At 38.2% G+C, this 24,851-nt stretch overlaps 1 protein-coding gene across 9 annotated transcripts in view; it reads left to right on the forward strand.

Moving 5' to 3' along the window:
* TLCD4 (TLC domain containing 4) overlaps positions 1-24,851 on the forward strand; it is a 115,527-nt gene that overhangs the window by 79,891 nt on the left and 10,785 nt on the right. For all 9 annotated transcript variants that reach the window (XM_042251199.2, XM_060400907.1, XM_060400906.1 and 6 more), the window contains one exon: positions 16,446-16,519. In XM_042251199.2, the coding sequence (XP_042107133.1) occupies positions 16,446-16,519 (74 nt within the window). The remainder of the gene's footprint in view (positions 1-16,445; positions 16,520-24,851) is intronic.

Here is a 24,851-nt window from a genome sequence, read left to right on the forward strand (position 1 = left end):
TTGAACTTTTATGCCTTTATGAAAAAGTCATTGACATAAACGCTGGATTTTTTAAAAAGAAATTAACTATTGCCTTTTTTAGTAAAGTTGATAAGATTAACAGCAATATTTTTCAAGAGATGGTTGCTTTTTTGATATGCCTTCCTATGTTCTATTGAAATAAATTTATAAATTTATTTCATTCTATGAAATAAATGAATGGTATGAAATAAATTTATCTAATTAAAGTGAATCTATTCATAGGGAAAGAAAACAGAAACAAAATTGATGAACTAACACATGTTTATAGAGATCCTATGTCATTTATAGATTTTACATTTACTATTTGAGTATAAGGAAAATTTTCCATGTGAATTCTCAGATCCCTTGCTTACATTTTTAAGTAAAGGTAACAAAATACCAACAGCAAGTACTACTATTCTTATTTCATATAAACTTTTATGAAATTGTTACCCCTTATGCAATGAGAATTGATACTTGGAAAGTACATTGACTTGATACTTCTGAAGCTATTTAAGCTGTTTTTATTTTCTAATTGGAACTAAATAAAAAAGTGAAGAATGGAGGCTAATTACCTGTAGGTTTTAAGTGTATGCCCTGCTGAATAGTTATATAAGTAACAACTTTACTTTATCTGATATAACAAAAGTCAGATTGTCATGAATTTAGTGTATTGTAGGTTGTAAAAAGGTTTAGCGTTTAAGAGGTTTTCTCTCTTCTGCTTACATAGGCAGGTAAAAAAATTCTATAGTTTTTTTCCTGATATTTAACTTTCATCTCTTGGGCAGGATACTCATAATCAGGGAAAATATGACAGGTTAATCTCTTATCTTAAAGGAAGTGACACATTTATGCTTTAATATCCTATTTTTAGGGGTAAACCACCCTCTTTGTACTCCATTTCTGACTTCTTGGGTAGCCTTACTTTTCTTGTGTTCCTTGTGAACCACTGCCTCCCCTCAACAAAACCAATAAGTTATAGTATATTTGGAAAACTTTCAAACTTGATATGAAATGACTGAGTCTATGCATACTTTGGCAACTCTTCTGCATCATTCCACTACCTTAGGATCTAATCATTAAACCATTCTACTGCAATTTAGGAAGAAAACTTGGGTTCAGATGCCATTTGTTACATTTATTTCATGGTTGTGTCATACATCAAGAGTGAGGAGTTTTAGTTTTTGTTTACTATTTTACCCCAGTATCTATATTTTAAAAACATTTGCCAGCAATTACATATGAAGTGGTTTTAAAAAATGAGATTTAGTGTTTAAGATAAGATAAAGTTGTAATTTACATTAGGAGACAAGAAGTAGAAAAATACTGATCTTATATTTAGTCTAAAGAAAAAGTTCCACAATGTCATGGAATAAATGCCGTGACTCACTAACATTTTATAATTAACAGTGTTTAAAAAAAAAAAAAAACTATTGTTTTTTAAGATTATTTTAATAATGTTCCCTATTCTCAATTCTTTCTCTTCCAGCTGAGCCACAAGGGAAGCCATTCTCAATTATGGAGTTCCCTGGTGGCTCAGAAGGTAAAGAATCTGCCCATTGCCTGCACTGTGGGAGTCCTGGGTTTGATTCCTAGGTCAGGAAGATCCCCTGGAGAAGGAAATGGCCCTAATCCAGTGTTCTTGCCTGGAGAATTCCATGGGCAGAGGAGCCCTGTGGGCTTCTGTCGATGGGGTAGCAAAGAGTGGGACACAACTGAGCGACTAAGCACATCAGATGACTGAAGCAAAGTTAGGAGGAGGAACTAATAATGTGTCAGATGATGTATTTTATATTTAAATGTTTCAGGCTGGAATAATAAGCTGAAACAAATAGATGGAACCTAATAGTGAGCGACTGAACTGAACTGAACTGAATAGTGATGAACGTCAGGGCTTGCGTTTGAGTTTTCCAGTGTATAAAAAGAGGGAAATGGCCTGGAAGTAGCAGATGACCACAATTGTAGATGTACCAATAGGGTGTCCTTTGCTAAAATAGAAAGTTGTTCTTAAATGTGTACTCTATTAGGGGAGGTTTGGTATCCAGTTCAAGCAAATTACAGTTTCCTGATTAGACCATACCCAAAGCCTCTGGAGTCTCTAAAATTGCCTTTGTCCAGGGGTGAGCTGCCAGATAGCTGTAGAGGAGAGATTAGATTAGGTAGGTATTGTCCCAGAATAAACAACTGAAGGACCCAGAGAGGTCAGCATAGAAGAGATAAGTTGTAGGACATCTATGTGGTTTTGAAATGTCCTTAGAAATGTGAAACGACTATTCAATGTTCAGACATAGGACCAAAGGGGATGGTAATGAGAGGTAGGGGAGACTTCTCTTTTACGAAAGAGACATCCCCAATGAATAGAAGATTTTAACAACAGCCTTTTAAAGTGATTCTTCTCCATAAGGTATCCTCAATCAGATAGGTATAAAAATGAATCTAATATGCAGAAGCTTTAGGTAGGAGCTTGTAATAAATTATCTTTAAAATTCTATTCTAATCTGAGATTCTGTGATTCAGTTGTTTTGATGAAATTATTGGATTTATTCCAGAGAGCTAAGCACTGGGCAAGTAAGAATAAGCTACATTTTGTCACCAAGTTCTTAAGGAAGGAAGGGGTGCAAGCAGCTGGTCTGCAAGTGCATTCACTTCCTTGGAAGAAAGGGAGGGGGAGAAAGGCAAGTGACCCAGGCCTAATCTCGGGTCAACTGGACCTTTACGGAAATAGGGTATGTACTGTTAGAAGAAGGCGATCTTAACTCTGAAATGCCCTTAGCCTATTCCTGGCTAAGGATGCGCTGTAGTAAAGAGAAGCCAGGCTCTGTGAGGCCTGGCTCCTTGGAGAATGTCATATAGGCTCTACAGTATTTTTAGAGGCATAAGATGAGGACGTTTTATAAGATAGACGCCTATTGCTGTGTGAGGAACTTTGTAAACCTCACCTAGTAGAGCCTTCACTTCTTTGGGCCAGAACTGCTTGTTCAACACAGGAAGGACCTGGCTTGCCAACTGCCCTTCATATCCCAAACCTCTCTCTGCTTCCTCTGCATTAATCTGATAGCCTCTCTGCTTGTAGCAATTAGTAAAGCTTAACTCTAGGTAAGATCACTGTTTCCCATGAGCCTGATTTGGCAACCTAGTCCAGTGTGTTACCTCAAACCTTCAACTCTGCCTTGTAAGTAAATCATCAAAAACTTTAAATGATTAAAGTGAAGCAAACAGTAATTGAAAACATGGTAGAATTTGTTCCCAAATCTCATTTCTATATTGATGGTGCTTTAAAAGGGTTTTCTTAGATCATGGAAATGACCTAAGATTCTGAGTCAGTTCAAATAGCCTAGAAAAAGTACCTCCTAATTGCTACAGTAGAACATAGTCAGTTTTATACAAAGCCCAATTGAGATGCCCATAAATGACCTCACACCAATTATACAGCCCTAGTGGTGGGAAGGAAATGGCAACCCACTCCAGTGTTCTTGCCTGGAGAATCCCAGGGACGGGGGAGCCTGGTGGGCTACCGTTTTTGGGGTCGCAGAGTCGGACACGACTCAAGTGACTTAGTAGTAGTAGTAGTGGTGGGAAAATGTGTCCATCCCACTCCACACCATTGATAGTGGCACAATATTTAGCATCATACTAGCTATAATAGGTGCATAATAATTTTATTTATCTTTCTCCCTCACCTTCTAAATTCCTGACCCTAGCAGTTCTTGGCTATTAGAAAATTAAATTTCTCGTGATAAGAAAATCCAGATTTTCATAATCACTGGCTGAAAGAAGAATTTTCTTTAAGCTCTAGAAGGGATCAGACAAATCTTATTTTGTTTTCTCTCACAGAGTCATGCAGAGTCCGTGGCCAGTAAGAATTCTATTATAGACAAAGCGCCTTAAAGGTAGATGCCAGAAGTAGAAACACCATATTGACCTATATAGCAAAGAGAGTTTACTCAGTTGTGAGTTTGCTGTAATTTATTACAGTAAAGTATCAAAATGTATAGTTTATTAGATCTGAATTAAATCTGTCCTCTTAATAGCATCTATCTGACTTATATTTTAGTAGGTTTTGTTGATGGGGTAGGGAATTATACGCAACCTGAACCTTATCTAAAGGCTTCCTCTGGCTGTGGAAGCCTCTGCCACACGTGATGCTCACTCATGGGTGGATTGTATTAAACAGGTTAATAGTTATTGATGTACAGGGTCAGAAAATATGGAAGCCAGGCTACTGAAGCATAGCTCACTGGCTCACAATGGTTTTGAACTAAGGAGTTGGGGGGTAAGGAATAGGAATATGATAGCTACCTAATTAAATACCATAAGTCACAAGATTTAAATATAGGAAACTATTTAAAAAAACTCAAGGGACTTCCCTGGACCTTATCAACCTTGTATTTTACTTTTCACAGAATTGTTGTAGGACCTTTAGCCAAAAAAATAACTTGCTGCAATTTCCTTATTAGAAATATAAAGCTGAAGGTGATATGTAGGGGGAGAAAAGTTTTGTGTGGAAGGATCTCTTTGAGGAGGTTATTGGAGTAATGTAGATGATAGATTGTGAAGAACTTAACTTTGGTGGTTTTATTAATGAGCAAGTTCAGTTCAGTCACTCAGTCGTGTCCGACTCTTTGCAATGCCGTGGACTGCAGCACACCAGGCTTCCCTGTCCATCACCAACACCTGGAGCTTGCTCAAACTCATGTCCATCAAGTCATGCCATCCAACCATCTCATCCTCGGTCGTCCCTTCTCCTCCAGCCTTCAGTCTTTCCCAGCATCAGGGTCTTTTCAAATGAGTCAGTTATTAGCATCAGGTGGCTAAAGTATTGGAGTTTCAGCTTCAGCATCAGTCCTTCCAATGAATATTCAGGACTGATTTCCTTTAGCATTGACTGTTTTGATCTCCATGCAGTCCAAGAGACTCGAGAGTTTTCTCCAACACCGCAGTTCAAAAGCATCAATTCTTCGGCACTCAGCTTTCTTTACAGTCCAACACTCACATCCATACATGACTACTGAAAAAAACCATAGCTTTGGCTAGGCAGAACTTTGTTGACAAAGTAATGTCTCTGCTTTTTAATATGCTCTCTAGGTTTGTCATAGCTTTTCTTCCAAGGAGCATGTGTCTTTTAATTTCATGGCTGCAGTCACTACCTGCAATGATTTTGGAGCCCCCCAAAATAAAGTCTCTCACTGTTTCCTTTGTTTCTCCATCTATTTGCCATGAAGTGATGGGATCAGATGCCATGATCTTCGTTTTCTGAATGTTGAGCTTTAAGCCAACTTTTTCACTCTCCTCTTTCACTTTCATCAAGAGGCTTTTAGTTCTTCTTCACTTTCTGCCATAAGGGTGGTGTCATCTGCATATCTGAGGTTATTGATATTTCTCCTGGCAGTCTTGATTCCAGCTTGTGCTTCATCCAGCCCAGCATTTCACATGATGTGCTCTGCATATAAGTTAAATAAGCAGAAGAAATATCCATAATAATAAATAAGCAGGAAGAAATAATGAGGAAGAAACTAATCTAAAAGCAACATTGTAGTCAGTAGATCATGGTGACTAATTTAGATTTCAGAGAAAGAAGGGAACAAGAGGGCAAAGTGACCCAGGGCACTAGAGGAATGGAGACCCTAAAGGAAATGGGAGAACCAATTTGGTCAGAAATGTGCTTGTAGATTTCAGGTTTGTGGTGATACATGGTTATTCCAGGGGAAAAGGGCTCATATGCCATTAGAAATAAGAAGTGTCCTGTCAGTGCAGGGTAATCAGAGTCAGAGACCCAAAGAAAGTCAATTCTTTAAAAGAGGAAGAGGAGAACTTCAGAAGTGCAGAAAGAGAACCACGGAAGAATACATTTGGTAAACAGTGGTTAAGGCAACACTATAATTTAAAAAGCTATGATAAGAAATGTTGGTGCAGAGCTATTTGAAAAAATTAATTTGGTCACTTATTTTTATTTGAGGATTAGGAAATATTGACAAGCAAAAAGAAAAGCTAATGCTCAATTTCACAACCCAGAGATAACTATTTATATCTACTTAATCACCATTTATATGTAGGAATATACCCTATCAGTGTATATGAATAATCAAAAAATACTCCTCTGTATATGAATAGGATCAAACCCCCAAATTTAAAATTTGTTTTACATATTGAAGCATTGCATACAACAAAATAAGGTAATCTGTCAGAAAGCAAGGAACCTATCAAAGACTAATATGGTTTTCTCAAAAGGACACTGGAACCAACACAATGGCTATCCCATTGGTTACAAATGTGGCAATTTGATCTTCAGTTCGAATACTGACTTAGGCCAGTGAAACCCATTGACTCACAAGTTTTTAATTATATTTAAAAAAAAAAGAAGGGAGGAAGAAAGCTGGGTGGTCCTTGTGTGAGGTCTCATGTGGGTGCTATTAGGTAGCAGTTGAGACTGGATAATCTAAAGGCTTGACTGGATTGAAAGGGGCTCATTCAAGTAGCTGGTATTTCATGCTAGTTCCCTGCTGGAACATCAGCAGGGTCTTTGCCTCAAGCTCCTGTATGTGGCCCCTCCATGTATCTTGAGCGTCTCACAGCCTGGCTATTGTGTTCCAAGAGGGAGCTATTTTAAGAGCAAATACTCTAACGGACCCAGGAGGAAGCTGCATGGCTCTTTGTGACCTAGCTGCAGAAGACCAGAACTTTATTTCCTCTGCATTCTGGTGGTCAAATGAGTCACCGAGGCAGCCCAGATTCAAGGGGAGGAAAGTAAGACCCAAGTACATGATCTGAGGATCACTGTGCACGTGCAGGAAGGGACAGAATTGCTGGTGATCACTTAGGTGACTGTCAGCCACGTCTTAATTGGTCAGTGTTAGATACCATCTATTATCTTCTTGCTATGGTGGGTAAGACTTTAACTCTCCCACCTCTATCTCTTTTCCCTTCTTTCTTCCCATGTAGTTAAAGTAATTTGAGTTCCTCTCTCAGTTTCTTTGAAAAATTTAAACATTTTTATTTTGGGTTTGTAGCACCTCTTGATCCTTTAAGGTGAAGATGTTTATGCTTCTGTCCTTCTGTTCATGTCTCCTACCCTGCTTCCCAGTTTCGGTCATTTGTATGTGAACTTCTGTATCACTAAGATTTAACAATATTTGCCTTTTATTCTATAATCATATTGCTTTTCAGTTGATCCTACACAGAGAAAATGAAATGTTTCTTATGATTATATTAAAATAGTTCACTGAACAGCTAGGATTATTTTTCTTATCTAATTTCTGCTTAGACTATTTGCCTTTTTTTTTTTTTCCTTTGTAACATATGCCTTTATCATATATTTGAATTGTCCCATCTCTTCAGTCAAATTCCCCAGATAACCTGCCCCTGGAGCTCTCCATTCTCCTGCCCTCTAGGTGTGCTTGTTAATGTCCCAGGCTTCCTGCCATTACTCTTCTGGTTTGAGGCCGCTGCTTCCTTTACCCCATATCTGTCTTGGTTTATTCACTCATGCTATAGTATATCCTCAAATATTTTCCAAGAAAGAGGGTAAAGGAGGTACACTCTCGAAATCTTCAGCAAGTTTCCAAAAATGTTTTTATTTTCAGGCTGTCTACTTGCATCATTATCTCTGTGGATGGCATATAGGTATACAATCATATTTAATCAGTTCTCTATCCTTATGTGTTTGTTAAGTTTCACTATTGCATGTAACTTGCATAAACATTCTTATGTCTTCATATTTGTACCTATACATAGTTATTTCAAAGGTTGGCTTTGTGGGGTTCCTGGGCAAATGGTATTTACATTTTTAAGGATAGTGACATGTTCTACTAAAATTCTCTTTAGAAAGGTTACCCAGTGTCCTCCAAAGATGTGTGTGCGAATGTGATTGAATTAGTTAACATGTAGGAAGTGTTATATGTAAATGGTTCTTTTCATCAAGAGATTGGTTGGTTTTGTTGTTGCATCTGTTTGTTTTTGTCTTGTGAATGCTGGCAGTTCATAGGGCGAAGGAACTCTGAGGAGGATAGGCCAGAATTTTCTGTGCAGAGTAGAAATGATACCTGTAAAGAAGATAGATACTTGGACAGTCATTAAATATTTGAAGGGTTATGATATGAAAAGAGGGGCTTCCCTAGTGGCTCAGAGGGTAAAGAATCTGCCTGCATTGCAGGAGACCCATGTTCAATCCCTGGTTGAGAAGATCCCCTGGAGAACGGAATGGCAACCCATTCTAGTATTCTTGCATGGAGAATTCCATGGACAGAGGAGCCTGGCGAGCTATAGTCCATGGGTTTGCAAAAGAGTTGAACATAACTGAGTTTCTAACACTTTCACTTTCATATGAAAAAGTGATTTTGGATAGCCAGAATCTGGAATTAGGACTAGCAGGTAGATGTCAAAGAGGGTACAGAATAGTTCTGGAACTTTTGTAAAGCTGCTTTAGAAGATGCTACTCCTCTTAACACAGAGTTTTCAATGCTGAGGGACAAACTGGAAGAACTTTTGTAGAAGGGATTTAAGAAATCTGTGGGCAATTGAAATAGGCAGTCTTCAGAGGCCATCTCAATCTCACCACATTTTGATGGCCATAAGCATAAGCTTATCACGAAGAAGCAAGTTCAGCTTGGATGCAGTATAGTTGTGTAAAGTGAGGTATAAAGTTGATACAACCTACTGGGCAAATAAAACAGGTGAGTCTTCCCTTAGAAGTATTTGTTCTCCTGTCCAACATGGATATTTTTTCTGCAGCAATTAGAAAGTAACATTAACTACTTTTTGAGGAGTGATTATTAATATATAGTAAAATAGCAGCAGTGAACCTACATTTTAGTCCTAATTGTGATGATGATCTGTCTTTCCTATCATCTGTTCATTGTCATCACCGCAGGCATGGCCCTTAGTCTTGTGTAGTCATCCAGGGATCAATGACTAGAGTTGAAGGCTTGTACTTAGGCAGGAAAGAATACATCGTTTCAGGACTTGTTCAAACTTATTTAATCTTCGTAATAGCTATGGTAAGAAAAAGTACCTGGTTCTATTTCACTTTTAACTTTTAAAAAAGTGCTTTTTTGCAGTGCTTTTCTGTTTTAGTATTTTTCCTGCTTGCCGTTAGTATGCATTGCGTCTTATTCTCACATCAGTTCTGTCATAAGGATGGTAATTCTGCTTGTTTTACACATGGAGAAACTGAGGTTTTGGTCGTCTTTGCCTAAGGTCACCCAGGAGAGCTATGGTTCAAATCTTGGTTTTCAGGCCACAGGCCCATAATCATCAGGAATTGTCCAAAGAGGATAAAGTTTTACAGACTTTCTAAGCAGTCAGTTAGCCGGTAAGTCTTCATGGAAATTCTATCATGAGTATTAGGATAAAGAGGTCATGGCCTCCAGAGACCTCTCATCTGTCAGTTAACTGTAACTCTGTCCTTCTGTTTTATAAAGTGATGAAGATCATGGTGGTGGCAGTGACAGCCATATAGTCCTAACAACAGCTCTGGTACAAAGTATTCCTCATATTTTAAAGATTTCTGGAAATGGGGTTAGGGAAGTTCATCAGTAGACAAGAGGTCATGGGATGATGAGGGACTCTGCTGGTGTGCTCATTGAGAACCTGCTTCTAGCTCTTTCCCTTCTGATTGGTAGCTATTACATAGGTCTCAAGTTCCCCTACCTCTTTTAGTTGTCTGCCCACTTTTCCTGTCTTGCCTTCACTAACCTGAATGTATCAGGGTTTGGAGGTTAGTCATCTATTTTTTTTTCTTGTAGCAAGTTTATGATAACCTCTAATGCTGCTCTACCAATCTCTTTAAAGAAGTTGAAATTGAGATATTTTTCTGTTTTCATTTTCGGGCGGAATACTAATGTTCTCATCAGGGTGTACTGACCCGCTCAGAAATAGGTCCAAAGGACTCTTTTAGGATTTTGATTTTGGAGGTGATTCTCCTTTACACTGATTAGCAGGCGAGGCTCAACTCAGGAAACATGGGCCAGGCGCTGCACTAAGCTTTATGGATAGAACAGTAAATGAGAAACCGGGGATGTAGGTATTTGCAGGGGGCTAAGTACAATAACAGACAAGAATGGGTCAGAAGAAACTTTTCTAGTGGAATGTATCAGGTCCACCTAGATAATACTTGCAGGTTTTGATGAGGGCTTTTGTAAATCTTCTGTAATTATGATTTCAGAGAAGTAGGGAACTAGTTTCCTTAGGACTTCGATCTCTAGGTTAGGACAGTAGCTCTTTAACTCTAGTGTATATGGGAATCACTTAGAGGACCTGTTAAAACTAGATTACTGGTGTCATCCCCAGGGCTACTGATTCAGTAGGTCTGGGATGGGGTCCAAGAATAAAATATGCAAATTTAGCAAATTCCTGGGAAATCCTAATACTGCTAGTCTGGGGACCACATTTTGAGAATCTTTGGCTTACAACTAACTGATTCTCTTTAGAAAGAGGTAAGAGAAGTTAAGGGAAAGGTCAGGATGTTATGCTCATTTTTTTCAAAGACAATCTAGAGGAGATTTTCTCAAAATGTGAAAAATTTGTATTTTGGCCATGTTTAGATAAAGACAGTGTACCAAAAATACTATTTTTACTGCTGCTGCTAAGTCGCTTCAGTCGTGTCCGATTCTATGTGACCCCATAGATGGCAGCCCACCAGGCTCCCCCGTCCGTGGGATTCTCCAGGCAAGAACACTGGAGTGGGTTGCCATTTCCTTCTCCAGTGCATGAAACTGAAAAGTGAAAGTGAAATCGCTCAGTTGTGTCCGACTCTTAGCAATCCCATGGACTGCAGCCCACCAGGCTTCTCCGTCCATGGGATTTTCCAGGCAAGAGTACTGGAGTGGGGTGCCATTGCCTTCTCTGACTATTTTTACTAGTAACTTTTAATACTTAAAGAATATCATAAAGTCAGGTTTAACCTGGTATTTGATATTTGATTAATAGGTATTTTTAATTCTGTTCCAATTCGAAAGGAGTTGGAAGAAGTAATCTTTTAAACTCTCAAAAAAGTCTTAGACATAGTATATTTCATGAACATAATTTTTTGTTTTTAAAGTTAACTAGAGAGTAATTCATAGAATTATCTTTTAAAGTTTAAGATTAAAGCTATTGCTACTATATCATTTCAGTATTTTACATGACTTTGAGGTGTCTTTTAAATATTTTTGAAATTGCATAAAATGCAAATTAAAAATAAATTTTAGAATTTGGATCTCATTTTTGGAAAAACTGTTTATTTGAAAGACACAGTGAGTAATTAAACAAGGATTTTGACTGACCATAGGAACACATTAACTCACAGTACAGCAGTGTGGACTATCATATTCTCTAAACATTGGGTACACTTTTCTAGAATAGCATAGACTTAAAAAAACTAATCAAAAGAAGAAGAAAATCATTAAGAATAATGGATTGAATGAGGAGCTGCCTTTAACTGAGGGGGGAAAGGCAATGTTATGAATGAGAGAATTTATCTTTAAGAAAAAATAGGAAATGCTTGTTATATATCGAATCTATTATAGTGAAAGATTATACTGGTAAAAGTATTGCCAAGATTTTTACATCTGGTTCAAGTAACAATCTTACTAAAGTAACTTTTTTCCTTTCCTTTTCTGTCCTCTGTGGCCTCAGTCATATTATTTGTAGTTTTATGCTATTTGCAAGGCTTTTCTCCCTTAACCTATTCACTACAGAATTCAGCTATGGAAGGAGAAAAGAGCATTTCAACTTCAGAATTTATTTGAATGGTTTGTCATTGAATACAATTTCTTGTTTTTCTGACCTTTTCTTAATTTAACTATTCTGACCACTTCTTTTGGAAAAACTCACTTAAACTTGAAACAAATCACTCAAACTAAAAATAAGCTCACAAACTATCCAGGAACCTGGAATATGAGTAACATTTTTATCTCCTTTTCTCTTTAAAGTGCTTTGTTTTTTTTTTTCCTGCTGATGACTTAAGAGAGGCAAGATGCGTGTTCTTTATTCATTCCCACATCTCCTAGCTGGGAATGTGATTCCTATTACATATTAAAATGAAAATATTCACCTGCCATTTGGAATTCATTATAATAAAATAACGTTAGGAGTGGGCTGCCTATGTCTATCCTGGTTTTACCATTTTACCATCAAAAATCCTACATCCTATGAAACCCCTCCCTGTGATGCAAAAAAAAAATCATGGCAGCCACGATTTGCAGTTTTCAATAATGGATCATCTGTTGTCATATCACTCTGAATGATGCAACTTAAGTGTGTTGTAGTCATGAACAATAGCAGTCATCCTTGACTTTGCCCATTGGATTAATGCTGTATTTTTATTGAAACAGTGCTAGCTTAGTTTATTAGCACTGTACATATTGTGACCATTTTTTCTAAGAGAAGATAATGAAAATGACAACAGTTATGATACCACCAAACTGCCACAAACATGACCAAGATATAGTAGTTTTTATATACGGAAATATACATAGTATATATTATTGTGTATAGTGATATGTAATCATAGATGGATAGAAAAACAATTAGGAAGTTGGGTAACCAAAGCAGAACATACTGCACAATATGCATAAAAGAATTCTGAATTGAATTGTGTCCTCTGCCCCACCTCAAATGTTTATGTTGAAATCCTAAGCCCTAGTACTTCAGAATATGCCCTAATTTGGAAATAGGGTCATTACAGAAATAATTAGTTAAGTGAAAATCAGGTCTACTTGAGTAGTATTGGTCCTTAATCCAATATGATTGGTGTCCTCATGAAAAGGGGATTTGGTCACCGACATGCACACAAGGAAAACGTCATGTGAAGACTGGAGCTGAGCTGCCAGAAACCAAGGAACGGTTAGAATTTAGGAGAAAGGTCTAAAATAACTTCTTCCCTAAAACATTCAGAAGGAATATGGCCCTGTTGATCCTTGGTGTTGGACTTCTAGCCTCTAGAACTGTAAGGTAATACATTTTTGCTGTTTAAGGCATTCATTTTGCAGTACTTAGCTATGGCAGCCCTGGCCACCAACACAGGCCTGGTGGAGAAGGGGATGTAAAAGTACCTGAAGAGACCAAATCTCACAGGTCTGGAATAATACAGGCAGATACATCTTAATCTGTGCTTTTCTCATCTTGCAAAAAGACAGCAATGCTCAAATGAAAATAGCAGGCATTGACTTAGCTTGGATATTCCACGTGAATGTACACATTTTATCCCCTTGATTTCTCTGTGAAACTGAGTAAAGCTGGATTTCCTGATTCAGAAGGTGCAACTGAAATATTCTGTAGGTGAAAGAAGGGGGAAATTTTGGTAACAGATGTGATGGCTTCTTACATAGAGCTGATTCTGTCAGATCTTACCGGTCATTCTTTCTGCAGTATATCAGATGATTTATTAAACCACAGCAACAAAAAGATGTTCCCCTCCATCTTTGGTATTTTGATTTGAAAAATGGATTTTCAAACCGAATTTTTGATTTCTGTGAAGATTATAAAGAAACCACATAAAACATGAAAATTATTGATAGATAAAAATAAGTTAGATTTTGCTCATCTACCTACATTTTATAGCAGACAGTACTGTTGTCAACTTTGGCAAATCTCATTCAGTCTATAAACTTCTTACCAAGGGAAGTGAAAAGATATTACCTGCTAGATGCCTTCTACATCTTGTATACAATCCTGTTAAAAAGGAACGTGATTTGCTTACCTGTGATGCTGAAGCTTTCATAATGAAAGTTCTTGCTCACCTTTCATTTACTCAAAACCTGAAGAAACACTTACTGAGATATTTGACTTTATGGAGATGGAAGGAGATAACCTTTGTGGACAAGAGCCTACAAGTAGCTATAACTGCTGCCAGCAAATGTTGGCCTGCTCTGTAAGCATATGTTCAGAGTGTGAGGCAAGGGGAATGTCCTTTAGTTTGGAAATAGATTGAGGATGAGAATGCAGAAAAATGTTGCAGTGAAACAGATATTTATGTACTGGTTCTCCAAAATGATGATAGTTGAAGAGGCCATAAGGAGCTAGAAAACAGTGAACTATCAGTACCTGCATTGTTTGATGTTATGTGCAGATTGTGAAATTGCATACAATGAAATGAGAAAACTCATACAGTGAAATACTGGCTCAGGTTTTTGGAAATAAGACTGCCTCAGAACTCAAAAATGTTACCAGAGAAGAGTAGCTACATTAAATAGAACTTTTTTTATACTAAAACTGTAACTTACTGGAATTCATTGAGTATGCTCTAGGGTATCTTAAAATGATATGTCTTTTAGACATTTTAGAAATAGATGGCATATACAATGAATTTGTACATACAAATGATCTTGCAAACTGCTGGTCTACCAGAACAAGCCTGTAGCTACAAAGTGAATGGATATTGTTAGAGAGCTGGAAACTTAATTCTTATAAATCCAAAAGCCTGCTATTGCTAATAAGTAAAATTTTATGTATTTTATGCTTAAACAACTTTATTGAGAAAATATTTAGCTTGAGATCATCATATTTGACTGATACCAGTAATGTGGACCTCTAAGAGCACAGTTACAAGTCAAAGTAAATTTTATATTTAACTGTAGTTGTTTTAATCCTGCAAAAAATAAGGATATCCTAAAAGCTGCAGGCATTTCAGAAAGGTACTATTGGAAAAGGAGATAAAGAGTGAAAATATGTCATAGATGAAAAGATATCATAATTTTCTTATTAACTATGGGTAACAACTGTTTAGTCCTATTGTATTTGTATTCTTCTTTTAAAAAGTCTTGCATTTATGCTTCTGAAAACATAATATAACCTACTAAATTTCAACATCAGAGAAATAAAAGATCAGGAACATTATAAAAATATTATATTTTTCCACAATTTGATTTGTTTGATTAGTCCCACTATTAATTGCTAGTTACTGATATTAACTAGTTCTATTATTTAAATAAAAACATTTACTGTAACAGGAAAGTAAATAGTACAGAATAATATAGAATCTCAAATTCACATATATTTCTGTGTTAAAGTAACAACACATGTGGGCAGTTATTTCCCATGTATTGTCATGTGTTTTTGAACTGCTACGGCTGTGTCCAGTCGCCTCTAAAATGTTGATCATCTTCCCCATCACCCTCCACGTGCACAGAGCTCATCTTGGCTATTGTGTTCATCTCTCTGCTGTCCTCTCTTCTTCCTCATAACCCATTTCAGTTTCACTAAGGACAGCGAGTTTGAGATGATGAAAAGTTTTAGTTTTAGATATATCTTGGAAAAACTAATTCTTGCAATCCAGCTCTCAATTTTTAACCCCTAAAATAACTTACATAGAGAAGAACTGAGACTCTGCAAATAAAAAGTCCATTCATTATCATTTTCTAACATATTGCTTTATATTGTTCCCATTTGGAAGACAGTGTGCTATGAACAGTGGCAAAAATGTTTCTGAAGTTGTATATCTCATGTTTTGAGGGCATGCATGCTAAATCGTTTCAGTCGTGTCTGACTCTTTTGCAAGCCTATGGACTCCAGCCTGCCATGTTCCTCTGTCCATGGGATTCTCCAGGCAAGAATAATGGAGTGGGTTGCCATGCCCTCCTCCAGGGAATCTTCCCAACTTTGAAATAAACCCATGTCCCTTTTGTCTCCTACATTGACAGGCCTAGTGCCATCTGGGAATGTTTTTGAGGGCAGGTGGAACTATTTCTTTTGGTGTATAATCATAATTCTGATTTAATTGGAAGTGCTATAATGATTCCATTAAAGTAACACTTTTAAAATTAAATAACATTTTTGGAATGTATACATTTGGTTTTATTTCTAATGCTTATTAACACTCATACTTTTATTGTTATTAAGTTAGTGGAATGTACTAAGCGTTATGTTTCTAAATTCAGAAAGGTCCCCAAAGTATGTGTTTTAGCTATAGAATCTTCTGATTGATAAATATGTTTTTCAGGTCCAATATGACAGATAAGGTCTAACATGTGTTGTTATATTTGGCAAGTGTGTGTCTGCTCATAGGCTTATATTGTTATTTAGGAAGTGAAGCACACTCTGGAGATTTTTAAGGTGTGTCTAATGGATCTAAAACTACATTCCTATTAGATATTTAATTGCTATAAAATTACTCAACTTTTGAAATTCACACTACCATAATCATTATTTCTATGGTAATTTGAGATTGTTGTTACTCATGGCTATTTGCAGAATTCATTAGTTCAGCATGAGACTACTGCTTGAAATCTGTCTTTCTGAGTGAACATTATGTACATAAATGAACATAAGTGTGCAATATGTTGTCTTTTAAAAATACTGTATAATTCTAATGACATTTCTAAGTTTTCATAAAGAAGATCACTTTAGCAGACTTGGTTTGTGTTTATATTGATCACTGTTTTATGCCAAGAAGCTGTTGAATGTTTCTTCAATGATTGGAGATTTTGATAAGAATGTTAACCCTGACATGATGTTTTATATTTATCACCCAGAAGGATGGTGTGCTGGTGTACATTGGGAATTTCCGCCTGCTTGCAGAACTTTCCAGCCCTTTTGTGAATCAGCGGTAGGTTACTGGTATCATTAATTATTTTCTACTTGGGTTGTCTAGTTTGGGGAAATATTTTCCTCAAGATCCTAGCTATAAAAATGAGAATATGTGATATGAATTCTCACCATTGTACAAATGAGGAAATTGAGCCTTGGAAAGGTGAAGGAAACTTAGCCAAGATTGGTGGTGACCCTGGCTCTTGAACCCAGCTCCTTTTGTGGTATGACAATACTTTGTTTTACTGGATTTATCTTAGGTCCAGTTAATATCCCTGACACCAACTTCCTCCTGTTCCCAAATTTTGATGCCAACATTATGTTGTCCCTCTTTTAAAAGAATCTTTTAATTTTAGATTTGCAGAAAAGTCACAAAAATTACACAAAAACTCCCACATACCCTTCACATAGTTTCCCCTTTTGTTAATATCTTACATTATCACGGAACATTTGTCAAAACTAAGCCAGCATTGACTCATTATTACTAAGTAAACTCCAGACTGTTGGATTCCCTGAGTTTTTCTATTACTGTCTTTCTTTGTTCTATGATTCAATCCAGGCTGCCACGTTGCATTTAGTTGTCAGTCTTCCTCCCTGATCTACCCTGGTCTGTAACAGATTCTCAGTCTTTCCTTGTTTTTCATGACCTTAACATTGTTAAAGGATACTCTCCAGTTATTTTGTAGAATCCTGCAGTCTAGATTTACCTGTTTTTCTCATGACTAGGCAAAGGTTATAGGTTTTTGAAAGGAATCCTATAGAGGTGAAGTACCCTTCTTGTCACTTAAAAGCTGGCTTAAAACTCAATATTTGAAAAACTCAGCATTAAAAAAATGAAGATCATGGCATCTGGTCCCATCACTTCATAGCAAATAGATGGGAAAACAATGGAAACAGTAACAGACTTTATTTTTTGGGACTCCAAAATCACTGCAGATGGTGACTGCAGCCATGAAATTAAAAGACACTTACTCCTTGGAAGAAAAGCTATGACAAACCTTGACAGCATATTCAAAAGCAGACATTACTTTGCCAACAGAGGTCCATCTAGTCAAAGCTATGGTTTTTCCAGTAGTCACGTGCGGATGTGATAGTCGGACTATAAAGAAAGCTGAGTGCTAAAGAATTGATGCTTTTAAACTGTGATGTGGGAGAAGACTCTTGAGAGTCCCTTGGACTGCAAGGAGATCCAACCAGTCCATCCTAAAGGAGATCAGTCCTGAATACTCATTGGAAGGACTGATGCTGAAGCTGAAATGCCAGTACTTTAGAGTTTGATGCGAAGAACTGACTCATTTGTAAAGACCCTGATGCTGGGAAAGATTGAGTGCAGGAGGAGAAGGGGATGACAGGGGATGAGATGGTTGGATGACATCACCGACTCGATGGACGTGAGTTTGAGCAAGCTCCAAGAGTTGGTGATGGACAGGGAAGCCTGGCGTGCTGCAGTCCATGGGGCTACAAGGAGTCAGACATGACTGAGTGGCTGAACTGAACTGCCCTTGTCACATATCAGGAGCTGTGATATCCCTGTGACATCACTGGAGGTGTGAACGTCCACTGTGTGGTTGAGGTGGTGTTTGACAAGTTTCTCTGCTGTGAAGTTTTTCCTTTTCCTTATTCTCTTCTTTGAAAGCAAGGCATGAAGTATGTAACCCATTCTGGGGAGAAATTAAGCTCCACCTCCTGGAGGGAGGTAGTTGTCTCCCTACCTCTCATTTTGACAATGGCTTTATTATCATCATTTCTTACCATTATCGTGTCATTTAACAGGGTCTGCTGTAATTTTTTCTATGTAATGTTTAGCTGCTCCTTTCATTCCATACCCATGGTCCTAGTTTAGGGCCTCTAGGATCTCATGGGTGATTGATAGTATTTTAACTGACTTCCTGATTCTCCATTCACCCCCTCTCCAGTCCTTTCCTCATAGTGCCTCCAAGTCCTCTTTCTTTTGTCCCACTTTGAGTGCTTTACTTTCTTACTAAACACTGTCTGCTTTAGAATCTTCCCTGAATTTTTGAAGCTCTCTGTGATGTGCTCCATGTCTCCAGCCTAATTTCTTACCACTCGTTAGAGTTAGTTTTATACCTTTAACCTGTCTCATGCTCCTGTGGATTTTTCTCACTTTTCCTCCTTTATTCATATCCTCCATTTTCCTTCCATCTTTGAAAAATTTGCTTATCTTTCAAGTTTTAGGTCAAAGTCCCAAACCCAGGGAACGCTCCCACGATTACATGTAGCTTTTTGTATCTTAGTGCAGAGATAACTCAGAGAATTGGGAGTCAAAGCAGACTCGTGCATTAGGGAGCTTACCCTGTATCAAGCCTTACTAATAATCCCAAGGATACAAGTAATCATGAGACACTGGCAAAGCATGATGATGTTCAGGACCATCAGCAAGGCTCCCTAAGTTTCTTTTTGCATTGGGCACGTTCTGGAATGAGGTTACCTATGAGGTCTCTAGGTGATATGTATGGTTCATATTGATGACATAAAGTAGCTATCTTGGTTATGAAATATCTCCATTTAATTAATATTCAAATAGTTACATAGATTAAGTAACCTTCCCCAGGGAGGTCAGACCCCATACATCTGTACACTCTAGGTTCATTTATTATAAGCAACCCTAGACTACATGTATCCTAAAAGCATTCCAAGGATGAAGACTCTTCTGCTGCAAATACCGTCATTGTGCTTACCAAGCAGTTAGCCTCATCACTTGTTTTTCTTGCCAAAGGTCAGAACCATGGTCCTTCCACACCCAAACAGGAGAAATTAGATTACGTATCTGCTGCTTAAACTTTTCTTTCCCAGATACGTATGTACTATCTTATTTTGCTTGTCAGTGTTTCGTATGTTTTAATTTTTATTTCTTCAAGAAGACACTAAGTTCTTTAGCCTTGGCCATCTGAAATTTTTAAAGTAAGAGTTCTTCTGCAATTTTTAAAGACTCTGATGACGTGAAAGTATAGAGAGCAAAGAACGTGTTCTTTGAAGGCAGAAGACCTGGATTCAAATCCAAGCTGCCCCGCTTCCCACTGTATGTGAGTGGAAAATTATCTCATTTTTCTGGGCCTCTGTTTTTTTTTTTTTTTTAACCTATGAAACAGGGATAATGATCCCTATAGGCCTCACAGTTTATTGTGAAGATTCTTTGTGGTTATATGTTTGGTTGTATATTTACTTACATGTGTAAAGCACCTGACCTAGTGCTTTTCATTTACTACGTATGCAATAAGTGCTAACTGTAGTGTATATTCAGTATGCTGAAATCTAGTCAACACTGGAAGTGCATAGTTTCTGCTTGCCTTCTCTACTTGGTTGTATCTTTAACGCATTAAAACTAGGCTTCCTCTTCTGTCATTTTGCTAGAATGATTTCTTTAGAGGTACGATGACTTGCATGTGCAAAATCCAGTGAACACTGGTTGGTGCCTATCTCATTGCACCTCTCTGTGGACTTGATACTGTGGGCCATCTCCTTCTAATGCCACAACTCCCCTTCTCTTTCATGACACCACACTGGTTCTTGTAGTGCTCTGACCGTCCTGTCTCAGTCTTTTCTGTAATAGACAGTTCCTTAAATGCTGCTGTTCCCCAGGGCTCTCCTCTGGGCCCACTAACCTTCTCGGTGCTTTCCCCTAGTGAATTGTGCTTTCAAGGTTTCAGCTATTACCCATTTGCTCAATGTGGTGTAATGAACTATGCCAGAATTTTAGAGTCATAGCAAGTCAAGTTGCAATTTAACCTTGCCACTTACTTGCTCTGACCTTGGCTAAGTTATGTAACATTCCTGTACTACAGTTGCTTTCTCTATTAAAAAAGCATATGTAATATTACTTACTTCTTTGCATTGTAGTCAAGTGTTTTCTTCTCCCAGGTGGCACATCAGAATCCACACGTCTGAAATAAAATGCAACACATTTCCCTGTGTTCTCTTACATGCTCCTGTTCAGCTTGTGACCTGGCCATTCCCTCCGTTATCTCTGCTCAGCATGTGGGAATCATCTTTGACTGTTTCTTCCTCACCTGTATTTGGTACATCCCAGGCCCTGCCACATCACCTCCTAAACAGTTCTTGCCTTGGCTGCCTCCTCTCCATCTCTGCTGTCAGTGCCCTAGCTCATCATCTCTTGTCTGGGCTCCTGAACTAGCTGTTATAGCTGTACTGTCCAGTAGAGTAGCCACAAGCCACACATGTGACTATTTATATTTAATTAAAATGAAATTAAGTTAAAAATTCAGTTCTTCAGCATGACTTGTAACATTTCCAGTGCTTCATAGCCCTGTGTGTCTACAGAACTGAGTAGAACATCTGTGGAGCATTTCATTACTGCAGAAAGTTCCTTTGAACAGTGCTATTTTAGACTGGAGTCGGCAAACTAAGACTTGAAGGCCAAACCTGCTGCCTGTTTCTACAAATAAAGCTTTACTGGGGCACAGCCTTGTGTGTTTGTTTCCTATGGCTGCTTTCCCATGACAGCGGCCAAGTTGGTTAGTTGTAACAGATATGGTATGGCTTCCAGAGCCCCTTGCTTTGTGTTCACTCTGGCTTTTTAGGGAGGAAGTTCACTGATTTCTGCCCTAGGCAGTCTGCCTGTCTGTAGTTCTGTTCCCCTTTCCTTCTCTGCTGTATTATTACCTTCCAGCGATCTCCACACAAAAATGAGCATGTACCCCCCGGTTAGATCCTCTGAGTGATCCCTGCTGCTTCCAGGATAAATGCTGGGCTCTGTAATGTGACATGGAAAGCTCTGCAGGTAGAGCTGTCTTCTTTCTTTATGCCATATTCCCCTCAGACTCTTCTCTCACCCCACTGTCCCTATGCTGGAAAGGTCTCCTGGATCCTTGCTCATTCTTCACAAGTCAGCCCAAGAGTTGTTGTACTGAGCACAACAAGAAATCCCATGTCTTCCAGGCTGGGTTGTATGTTCCTCACCTGTGTGGCACAATAGCAACACACAGTTATAGCATTATGATTAATAAATTATTATAAAGTAAACTTTTCTTTTTTCCTGTTCTTTACTTATCTCTGTGTTTTGTTAGGTCAACAGCCAAACTTTGTTGAATTTTGCATCGTCCAGTGTCCACCTGTTGTCTGGTACTTAGTAGCCATTTAATTGCTTTTTGAATTAATGGTTCCCAAGAGGTGATCAGTTTAGCTTTAGCAATGTCTGTATCTTGAAGGTGATTCGGATTTGAGATTTTAAAGCAGGAGGAACTTATCTTTGACACTTAAAGGAACTTTAATGTGTTTTTGTTTGAAACTCTTTTTGAGAAATTATAATATTAGAGATAATATAACCTATTCTTTAATTTTATAGTAAAAAGCTATGCTCTACCTTTATTTAAAATCTTTGAGTCTTGAAGAAATTAAGAACTGAGAAATGGGATTGGAATATGAGCAAGAAATGGTATAATGAAGCAGCAAGGAGATTATAATGAAATTTTCCATAGTTTGTTTTCTTTGGTTTGTGATATTTTTGTTCTCTTCATTCCTCCTGAACTCACAGTATCTCCGGGACCCTGTAGGTTTCCCAAAGCTCACACTTGTGACTCTCAACTCCTAAAATTCACCAAACCAGTACCTTGTCGGTGGATAGATTCTTGGTTCCCATCTTCTTTTTGCCTTTTTTCCTCTATCTGAAAGTAGCTCTGGCTCATCTTTCCAAATGTGAATTACACCCGCTAATACCTTGTTCTCACACTGAGTGTGCTTAGTACCACACAGTGCACAATTCATTCCTAGGAAACATGAAGAGTCCACATGCATTTAGAACAGAGGGAGGATGAAGTGCTAAATGAGCAAAGATAGATTTTTCTATATGGAACTGGGGAGGGTTACAAACACATACAATCTACCATCTTTTCTCCTATACCCATCTGAGTAATAACTGTGGATGGTGGGGAAAGACAATGTGTTCCCACTCTCCTTCCTTCCCACAGGCATGTCTTCTTGCTTCCTCCTGTTCCTCTCCCTCTCAACATTAAAACATATATTCAAAAACTGTTAGCCTATGTATGTTGGAATGAAGGAGTGTTCTACTTAGGTAAAAAGTGGCACATTCCAAAAACATAAGGGGTTCTTCTGACATGAGGAAGAGAAAAACCATTATATAAATATTATTTTACCCTAAAAATTAATACATGAGTTCTTTCCTTTGAAAGAGACTGGCTTAAAGATCAGGCACCAGTCACATGGAGAAACTGGCTGAAGGCAAATGCGACGATCGTACAGTAAAGCCAAAGCACATGTTCTTAAAGTCCAGATTTGTAGATAATCACCTTTCCAAACAACCAAAAATTTGGAAAATGTGTAACGTGCTGGAGAACAGGAAACAGTCTAGGCTAAGTACAATCTAGGAGTTATGAGATCAAAGATAAAAGGCTAGAAATAAAGGGTTACAGGAGACCAGTTGGGTTATTGCATTCATCTAGGTAAGAGACACCAATGACCAAAAATTATAATGGCAACAGGTATAATGGAATAAGTTGGGAAAGGATTAGGAAAATCTTGGGAGATAAGATGAACAGGGCTTGGTTCCAGACTAGGAACAGTCTAGGGTGACTCCAGGTTTCTGACTTGGCTAAGTTGATGATGATCCCATTGATTAATATTGGGAGAGTTCTGTGACGGTGGTCATGGAGGAAAGGGAGATTAGGCAAAGAGTAGGGTATTGGTTTTAGGCGTGTTGGGATTGAGGCATATTTGAGAATGTGTGACTTGTCAGGTAAGGATGCTCAGCAGTAACTCAGAAATACGGAGCTACAAGTAGAATATAAGAGAGAACTTGAAACCAGAGATTTGTGTCAGAGTGTTTGAGCCTTTGAGGAGGAAAATGTTTTCCTCTACTAGTTTTGGTTCTTTGATGGATCTAATAATCAAATTGACATAAGGCAGATTAACAGGAGAAAAAACAGGTTTAATTACATATATGTGGGAGTCCCACAGGACAGTGAGATCCAAGTTCAAACTGGGCAATAGAGGCTTAGAAAGCTGTCTTGAACTAAGGAATGGTGTAGGCATCTGTGGAGGAGTATATTCACAGGATGATACGAAGAGCAGATATCTGGTAATGAGATGTTTGTCCTGCCATACAGATGGGTCATTCAGATGAAAAGCTATGTCTTGGTGACAGCTCTCTGTGTGGCTGGGTCGCCTGTCTGAATTCTCTCAGGTAGTTCCGGGAGAGCTAGGAGTTTCTCTTGAATCTGCTGGGTCTTAATTTCTTTCAGGTCTGTTTTGCCTGGAGAATTCCATGGACACAGAAGCCTGGTGGGCTACAGTCATAGGGCGGCAGAGAGTCGGACACGACTGAAGCCACTTAACACACACGCACACACAAAATATTTGGCATGCCGTAGTGGTGGCACATTTTGGGAAACTTGTTCTTAACCTCTTTCGGCCCCTGGGAGTAGATTAAATGGCCTTGGTACAGCATATGGAAGAAGTGTACTTGGGAAGCACAAAAATTTAAGGGAAAGACAGAGGAAATAGAAACTGAAAAACTGTAGCTTTGGAACCAAGAGGAAATAGTATCGTGGAAACCAGGAGAGGAGAAAGGAAATGTGATGATCGACAGTGTCATGCTGCAGAAAGGTCACCTGGGATGAAGGCTGAGATGAATCCATTGTCTTGTTATGGAGCTGCTGCTGGTGACCCCTGCATTCTTTTGTAGGGGAATGCAGTCATATGTACTGGGTTGTGAAGTTATAGCAAGAATGTCTGTGAATACACTGTTGATGTCTCTTTTTAAAAGTTTAATAGGGAAGACAAGCAGAGTAGGAGAGATTTTTGGATTAGGAAGAATTGGACATGTTGGTAAGAAAGAAGGAATCATCCTACAGGTGGAGAGCTGGATGGAGCAAGAGAAAGGGGATAATTGATTGCCTAAGGTTGCAGAGTGTAGGTACAGAGCAGTTGGCCTTGGAGAGGGCAAGAGAAACCACTTCTGAATGTAGAGGAAGATGTGTCTGAAAAGATTTGAGGTCTTGAGGTCAGAGTTTGAGGAATCCATGGTTGATGACTAATATCTTATTAGTAGAGGAGGCTGGTTCCTCTGGAATTGAGAGGTAAAGCTAAATGAGGAAGGAAAGTGACTTCATTGGTGAGACAGAGGTTTGGAGGCAATTCTATGGAGAATGTCGAGTTAAGTAAAAGGAACATGAAGCAAATCTGAGGATACACTGGGCAGTTCAGATCTCTCTATATTTGTGCTATTTAGCTAATGTCAGTACTGGTGAATAATAATAGCTATTGATTGAGCTCTTCAGTTTGAGGGAGTTCTTACTACGTATCATAACAACTTCATTGTATAAGGGGAGTGCTATCATTATCCACCATGATCTTTG

Source organism: Ovis aries, chromosome 1 (assembly GCF_016772045.2).
Source record: "Ovis aries strain OAR_USU_Benz2616 breed Rambouillet chromosome 1, ARS-UI_Ramb_v3.0, whole genome shotgun sequence".
In the NCBI taxonomy this organism is placed as follows: domain Eukaryota; kingdom Metazoa; phylum Chordata; class Mammalia; order Artiodactyla; family Bovidae; genus Ovis; species Ovis aries.